The 8,239-nt window shown below is 37.4% G+C and overlaps 2 protein-coding genes across 2 annotated transcripts; one reads left to right on the plus strand and one right to left on the minus strand.

The window, feature by feature from the left end:
* Nucleotides 1-274: 274 nt before the first annotated feature.
* On the minus strand, nucleotides 275-4,342 carry lrriq3 (leucine-rich repeats and IQ motif containing 3; the record flags this gene model as incomplete). Its single annotated transcript, XM_084138758.1, has 7 exons — nucleotides 275-989; nucleotides 1,061-1,181; nucleotides 1,268-1,342; nucleotides 1,970-2,105; nucleotides 2,248-2,378; nucleotides 2,461-2,784; nucleotides 4,076-4,342. 7 exons carry the CDS (start codon nucleotides 4,340-4,342, stop codon nucleotides 355-357), a joined length of 1,689 nt encoding a protein of 562 aa, XP_083994884.1. The 3' UTR covers nucleotides 275-354.
* Nucleotides 4,343-4,784: 442 nt separating this feature from the next.
* On the plus strand, nucleotides 4,785-8,036 carry fpgt (fucose-1-phosphate guanylyltransferase). Its single transcript, XM_084086757.1, has 4 exons — nucleotides 4,785-5,067; nucleotides 5,386-5,553; nucleotides 5,634-5,726; nucleotides 6,478-8,036. The coding sequence occupies exons 1-4, from the start codon at nucleotides 4,995-4,997 to the stop codon at nucleotides 7,890-7,892; spliced, it is 1,749 nt and encodes a 582-aa protein (XP_083942883.1). The 5' UTR covers nucleotides 4,785-4,994; the 3' UTR covers nucleotides 7,893-8,036.
* Nucleotides 8,037-8,239: the final 203 nt, after the last annotated feature.

Genomic DNA, 8,239 nt, shown 5'->3' on the forward strand with positions numbered 1-8,239 from the left:
CAAATATTAACATTGATTTTCTCAGGTGTTCAAATACTTATTTGCAGCTGTATCATACAAATAAATAGTTAAAAAATCATACATTGTGATTTCTGGATTTTTTTTTTTTAGATTATGTCTCTCACAGTGGACATGCACCTACGATGACAATTTCAGACCCCTCCATGATTTCTAAGTGGGAAAACTTGCAAAATAGCAGGGTGTTCAAATACTTATTTTCCTCACTGTATATTAGACTATTCTACACTATAGTATAGTAAATCTGCTTTTGAAATCTACACAAGGGGTTCAAACTAACACATTCAAATGTCATGTTCCATGTTAAACTGAGTTTAATTAATAGGATTCATGCATCTATTGCTGGTTAGCACGTTTCCATGTGTTATATCGGAGTACGGCCCTTGCTAGAGAGATGTGCTGTTGGCTGAAACTGCAAACCATCTTTTGCTCCTGGATCCTCCTCCTCTTCTCTTCCAGAAACTGGGCATGTGTCTGACGCGCATGATGGACGTCCCGTTCCAGCTTGCCTCTCTGTATAATGAGAGTTTTCTCCATATCAGCCATTTCACGCTCCTGACGCAGGCGCACGTCTGTCTTCCGAGCCTCCATGAAGTCGTATCTGCGCCCTTTGGCCACTTCATGGTCAACGTGGTGCTCTGTTACCTTCTCTGCAAGATGTTTCTGTATTCTGGCCTCGTCAAATGATTGATGGGCTCTTTCAATTACTTTAAAGGGGGTGAGGCTGATGTTGTCATGGCAACGACCAACCAGCCGCTTCCCTGAAGTAATGGCTGGTGAGTGAGGCTGTAGACCAGGTCTCTGAGTCTGAAAATGTCTGAAAGCCTCAGGGATGTCCTGTCCCGCAGCTTTACGGGACCACAACATGTCACTCAGTGGCTCACTCTGGTGGACCAAAGCCTTAAGTCCCAAAACATGAAAGGTTCCTTCCTCAATTTCTTCATTACAGAGGCCACCATTCACAATATTATCTGGACATACAAAACAGAATATTGGTGAATAAAATTTAAGAAAGCTAATTAAAGCTAAAACTATGTTGTACCTTGGTTGAATGTGCTTATTTGGCCTTCAGATTTCAGACTTCTGCATTTAGGGCTGTTGTATGGTACTATCATGCCTTGTTGACCATCAAATGATTCGGCATTTGTAGCTTCCTCAAAAACCTGTGTAAAAGTGACCAATGCATGATTACTAAACAGTCTACTTTTAGATATAGTGTTAAGTATTAATACTTATACTGTCACATTACCTCTGGGCAGAGAGTTTGCATCAGCTTATTAAGGTTTACGTGAAGCCTTTTGATCTCTGTATTCTTTTCCTTTGGCTGACAAACATAACTACATGTTAGAATACAGCACCTGAGTTACAAGCACACACTTTTAACTAATTAACAATATGCAGTATATGTGATACTATTCAAAAGTTTGGGGTCAGTAAGATTTATAATTTTTTTGAAAGAAAGGAATACTTTTAATCAAATAAACTGTCCAAAAGTGACAGTGAGTACATTTATAATATTACAAAATATTTCCATTTCAAATTCATGCATTTTTTTTTTTTTTTTTACTTTCTATTCATCAAAAAATATTGAAAATATTTTTTTTATCATGGTTTCCACAAAAATGTTTAGCAGCACAACTGTTTTCAGCATTGATAATAATAAGAATTATTTCTCAAGCAGCAAATCAGCATATTAGAATGATTTCTGAAGGATCATGTGACACTGAAGACTGGAGTAATGATGTTAAAAATTCAGCTTTGCCATTACAGGAAGAAATTAAAATATATTCAAAGGGAAAATAGCTATTTTAAATTGTACTAATATTTCACAATATTGCTGTTTTAACTGTTTTGTTTTTTAATCAAATATATTATCAAAAATAACATTGAAAAATCTTACCGACCCTAAACTTTTGAATGGTAGTGTACATCAGTCAAATATTGTACATACTAGCTCATGGTTGTCATCTGTGTCCTCCTCCATGGTTTTCTGAGACTGAGATGGTTGATGCTCATTTTCTGCCCTCACAGGCGGGGTGGAAATTAATGGTTTCCCAGACGCTGTGTGTTTCTTAGTACTACAAAGTCTGACAATGCAGAATTCTTCTATAAACCCACTGAACAAATATCCCAAATAATATTTCTACTGCTAAGTAATTGCCCTGTAAATTTTAGTCAAGCTTAGCAAATGTCAAGATATCAAAAAACTCTGCAACATAACATATTTACCCAAGACTTTTTCTAACTAAATGGCCTCGGATCCAGCGCTGTACAATAAGTGTAGGAGAATAAAAGGCCTGAATCCTGTTTATTTCAGTGATTATCTTATACACAGCTTTCATTTCTGTCTCAAATGAATCCTGAAGAAAAAGGAAACATCAAAATATGATTTGGACACAAAAGTAAACACACCAAACAAAGAAGAAAATAATGAGCACTAACCGACTTTGTAGACGGGTACAAACTGACACAAAAGTGTTGCTTCATTGCTTTGAAATGTAAAGGAAGGGACCAGTTTTGGATGATTTCCTCGTCCGAGATAACAAAGTTGTCCAAGGCCTTCAGTGACCATATGTTGTTGACCAGACAGTGCCTGTAGTTCTTCTTTAAACTGAGTGGGGTGTCATAGAGAGTTAAAGCAGTCAGGTTTAAACAGCCCGAGAGGCCTTTAATATTGTCCCAGGTTGACATGTTGTTGTCGTGTAGATATAGAAGTTGTAATTCTCTCAGATTACTCCAACATGAAGCATCAGGGAGCTCAACGATCTGAGCAAAAAGATGATTATTAGTGATTTGTTCTCCTTAAAGCGATAGTTCGCCCAAAAATGAAAATTCTGTCATTATTTACTCACCCTCATGTTGTTCCAAACCCTTAAAGGAACCGTATGTAAGAAATGTATTTAAATTAATCATAAAATGGCCCAGATATGTCACTAGACATTAAGAAATCATGTTCATTTCAAATACTTATATCACTGACAACAGTAGTCCGGCCAGGATATTGTCATTTAAAAGTGAAGTTGCAGCCCTCAACTGATGTTGATGTTGTCATGTTGTGTTTTGGCCTGATGCCCCACCCTCCACCTATCTACCAATCACGAAGTCAGTATGTTTCGGCATCCGGGTTGCCAGCTCTGCTCTAGTTGAAAGTTCCTTGTAGCAGCCTACGTTCCTGCTGGATCCTGCAGCCTATCTGGCAACCTCGAGTCAGGGGGGAGGGGGAGGGGATACACCGCTCTACAGCAATTTGAAAGTGATTGCAGTACCAGTTTTGGCCACAATCTTACATACGGTTCCTTTAAGACTTTCGTTCATCTTCAAAACACAAATGAAGATCTTTTTGATGAAATCTGAGAGATCTCTGTCCCTCCATAGACAGCTACGCAACCACCACTTTGACGCTTCAAAAAGTTCATAAAGAGATCGTAAAACTAATCCGTATGAATTGAGCAGTTTAGTCCAAATTTTCTGAAGAAACTTGATCGCTTTATATGATGATTTCATTTAGTCTTTTATTCACATCTCACAATCAACTTCACATCTGTTCACATATAAACATAAACACACATCAGTTGTGGTAAACGGAATCTCAAGCATGTTCGCTTTACGTGTGAGAACCAATGAGGGTCATTCTTGTGTTACGCAGCACATTTGAGCTTCCTCAAGAGGTTTGTTCTCGTGCATCAAGCAGGTTCGGTTAAGCTTCTGTTTATGTTCGCTGATCAATGTGTGAATAAAAGCCTAAATGAAATCGGTTCATCATATAAAGCGATCAAGTCAGAAAATTTGGACTAAACCGCTCAATTCATATGAATTAGTTTTATGAACTTTTTGAAGCGTCAAAATGTCAGGTGCGTAGCTGTCAACGGAGGGACAAAAATCTCTCAGATTTCATCAAAAAAATCTTCATTTGTGTTTCAAAGATGAATGAAAGTCGTACAGGTTTGGAATGAAATGAGAGTAAGTTAATTAATGACAGAATTTTCAGATTTGGGTGAACTATCCCTTTAAAAAAACTGAATCAAATATTCAGGGTTCAATTAAATGAAGTAAATACCTGATTGCCTCTTAAATCTAACTTCACCAAGTGAGTGCATGCCATCAGAGCTTCGATCCTGGTCAGAAAGTTGTCAGCCAAGATGCATATCCTCATTGCTCTGCAAGATCCAATCTGATCCAGACTCTTTAAAAGCAAACTGCTCAATCTGACCATCACAATGTCCTTCGGGTCTTTCTCACCCTCTGATTTCCAGTAGCCATGATCCAGTATAAGAGACTGGGAGCAGTTTAACAAATAGGCCCAGTGTGCTTTCAGCGAATTCATTTTTACATCTTTTTGAAATTCATATCTTTTCCATTTTCTGAAGGATACAAAACATCCTGAAATTAGACCTATTGTCAACACTGCATGATGACAGTACTATTCCAAATACATATTTGCATGATTTACTGAAATTAAACTGTTCAAATCTCAATCTGCTGTTGAGTTTGTTCTTACCATGGTTGTGTGCCTGGCTCTCAATTGTACTCTTTTGTTGGCTGTATGAAAGCAAGATAAAAGTTGCTATGACAACAATGGTTGGGAAATACAAGAATCTTCTCCAAACATGTTCTTGCAAACCACTTACACTACATTCAAATAAAATACAAAGAATATTCATTTTATGTCGGGAGGTTGAATATTTAATTAATTCAGTTTAACGTAAATGAGTTTGATGAAGAGAGCGATAAACAAATTAAAACACAGACGTCAGAGTTCGCTTGTCACATGACTGAAACCCGGAAGTGCACATGTAAACACAAGTTTAAGTGAGATTCTCTGACTTTTGAAAACGGCAATTAACTCGTTATTTTTGACATATGTTTCCGTACATCTGTTTTCAGTAATCGTCGGTTTGATTCATATTTGCCGTTGATTGAAAGTTCAGATTTTATTGAAGTGATATAGACAAATAGTGGATTTGAGTGGTCTCACAATGGCAGAACGCGGAAACGTTTACCTGCAAAAATCCACCAAAGAGAAAATAAAAAAATTCAACCAGTTGAGAGGTAAAGTTTCCATTATATCTTCAAACTACTTTTTCTATAGAATTTAAAGCTGTTTGACTTGTGTTGTACTGTTATGGTACCATGGTAAAGTGGTGGTATCAGAAATGGCTAAGTGATTACCTGATTCATATACTATGGTATTTACATGGTATTCTTTGTAATCCCTTGGAATACCATGGCATGTGATACATGTCCAAATAAACATGGTAATACGGTGGTATTTTTTTATTATTAGTGTTGCTGATAATACTGACACTTGTCTGCTGCTCATGAGGGCTTCTTTAATAAGAATAAAAGTTATTAATTTCCTGTCCACAGGTAATGAAGTTCAGACTAATGAATTCTGGGATCTGGTGGTCATTACTGCCGTGGATGAGGACCAGAGGTCTGCTTATGAAATTCAGATCACTGAGAAACTGGAGAGGAAAGAACTGCCCCTTGGCATCAGTTATCATGTGTTTGCAGATCCTCCAGGATGCAAGATTGGTGTGATATATAAAAACTTGTTTTTAAAAATTGTATTTCAAGCACATTGTTAAGAACTGTTATATCATCTGTCCATACAGGTAATGGTGGGTCCACATTACATTCACTGCAGTTTCTTCATGATAAATATGGCAAGTCACTGTCTGGATTTAAAGTCATCCTAATTCATGCAGGTACTATATACATTTATTTTAATTATCATCCCTCATTCCTTAATTTTGTTCATTGTTAATAAGCATTACACTTCCGTTCAAAAGTTTGGGGTCAGTAAGATTATTTTTTTTTTAAGTATCTTATACTCAACAATGCTACATTGATTTGATTAAAATTGAACAGTAATGTTGTGAAATATCATTACAATTTAAAACTTGTAAAGATTTATTTGATTCCTGTGATGGAATTTTCAGTATCATTACTCCAGTCTTCAGTCTCAATGATCCCCAGAAATCATTCTAATATGCTGATTTGCTGCTCAATAAATGTTCCTTATAATTATTATCTAAAGTTGAAAACAGTTGCGGCTTAATATTTTTGTGGAAACATGATACTTTTTCAGGATTCTTAGTTCAGAAGAACAGAATTTATTTAAAATGGTAAACGTTTGTAACTTTTTAAATGTCTTTACTGTCATATCAATTTAATGCATCCTTGCTGAATAAAAGCATTAATTAAAAAAATATCTTACTGACCCTAAACTTTTTAATGGTAGTGTTTGTAAAGGGTTAGGGCAAAATAAACCCCAAAATGAAACTCAGGGGTCTTGTATATTATCCTAAAAATGTGATAATGACTGGCTGACTGTACATTATCTTGCTTTATATATACACATCTTCTTACTTAATAAATAAATAAATGGACATAAAATATAATTTTGAATTATTGTGTTATGTACTTACTTATCTATTCATTTTATTATATATGCAGGAGGATTCAGTCAACGTTTACCCAATGCCAGTGCCCTGGGTAAAATATTCACAGCTTTGCCCCTAGGAAAGCCTTTATATCAGATGCTGGAGCTTAAACTTGCAATGTATGTGGATTTCCCTTCACACATGAAGCCAGGAATTCTGGTTACCTGTGCTGATGATATAGAGCTCTATAGTGTTCTTGACCAAGAGAACATTGTGTTTGATAAGTCCGGTTTTACTGCCTTGGCACATCCCTCCCCTCTCTCTGTTGGGACCACACATGGAGTTTTTGTTCTAGAACCAGCAGAGACACCCATTATCTGTGACATGGAATATAGAAATTGCTCTCAATTTTTGCATAAGCCAAACATCGAAAAGATGCGCATATGCAACGCAGTATGCAAGCGGGAAGGAGAGGAGTTTGTTTACACCGACAGCACTTATTATGTTGATTACGGGACTGCTATGACACTGCTGACCTTGTTAAGTGAAATCAGCCCTCTCTCATGTGAAATCGATGCTTATGGGGACTTTCTTCAAGCTCTGGGACGAAAAGCTACTGTGGATTACACAGAAAACACAACCAACGTCACAAAGAAGGAAAAAGGTCTCGTTGAGATTCGCAGAAAGATTTTCCGTCGTCTCAAAGGCACAGCACTTAACGTCATCCTGCTCAACAACTCCAAGTTCTATCATGTCGGCACCACAGAGGAATACTTGTTCCACTTTACCGCTGACCCCTGTCTCAGAGAAGAACTTGGCCTTCTCTCTGCCGCTTTCAGCGTGTGCGACTTGGAGCCATTGGAGGAAACTAGAGCTTGCGTGATGCATAGCATCCTGCATCCCACTGTGACTGTATCCCAGGGCAGTGTCGTGGAATACTCCAGACTGGATACTAAGGTTAAAGTGGGTACTAGATCTATCATCAGCGGATGCTGGATTGGCACGGATATAATGGTGCCAAGTGACACTTTCATGCACTCTTTGTCTGTAAACCTGGATGGTAAAACAGGTTTTGTGACTGTGGTTTTTGGTATTCAAGATGATCTAAAGAGAAACGTATACAGCCCTGCTGATATGAAAGCTCTGAGTCTGTGTAAGGTTAATCTGGAGGATTGTGTTAGACTCTGGGGCTTGTGTCTCGAAAGGATCAGGTTCTCAGGAGACGCATCCATGTGCAGTTTGTGGAACGCCTGCATTTTCCCATTGTGTTCCGATTTAAAGGGTTCATTTGTGATGTCACTGGGGATGGTAAAGGCATTGGAGAGTGGAACCAAATTCACTCTTCCCAATAGTACCACACTAACCTCTTTACAGGAAACTCTACAGAACAAGAACCTGGAGGAAATGCTGAAATTTAGGAAAGAACTTTATGAAGACATTCTCAGGGTGAATTTAAGAAATTCTGTTACCACTAGTTTCATTGCATAAACTGCCCATGCCCAACAGAGGCAAAGTGCAGTAACTACTGGGAAAAAAATGGCTTCAGATTTGTTTTACTGGATTTTAATTGATTCGATATCAGTTTTCTCTAAATATGAACCTTTTTTTTAATTAAATTTGTGTTGGCTCATTTTAATGTTCTGTGTTCAGAGTTATTGCTTCTACTATGTTTTACATTTTCGACTTACTTTGAGCATCTTCACCAAACACAAATCAAGGCATTATGAAGGCCGAATTATATCAGGTGCGCAATCACAAAAGATAAAAGGAGAAAAAGCCCTCACACTTTCGAGAGGGTAAAAAATCCTATGCAATCATCATTAAAAGTGTCCCAT

This window comes from Abramis brama (assembly GCF_963993115.1).
Source record: "Abramis brama genome assembly, chromosome: 16".
Classification (NCBI taxonomy): Eukaryota; Metazoa; Chordata; class Actinopteri; order Cypriniformes; family Leuciscidae; genus Abramis; species Abramis brama.

Bases quoted from the DNA above. Each gene is read 5' to 3' on its own strand.
- fpgt (XM_084086757.1), top strand. From the start codon at position 4,995: ATGGCAGAACGCGGAAACGTTTACCTGCAAAAATCCACCAAAGAGAAA. The intron at 5,068-5,385 runs GTAAAGTTTCCA...TCCTGTCCACAG, and splicing joins AAAATTCAACCAGTTGAGAG to GTAATGAAGTTCAGACTAAT. The intron at 5,554-5,633 runs GTGTGATATATA...CTGTCCATACAG, and splicing joins TCCTCCAGGATGCAAGATTG to GTAATGGTGGGTCCACATTA.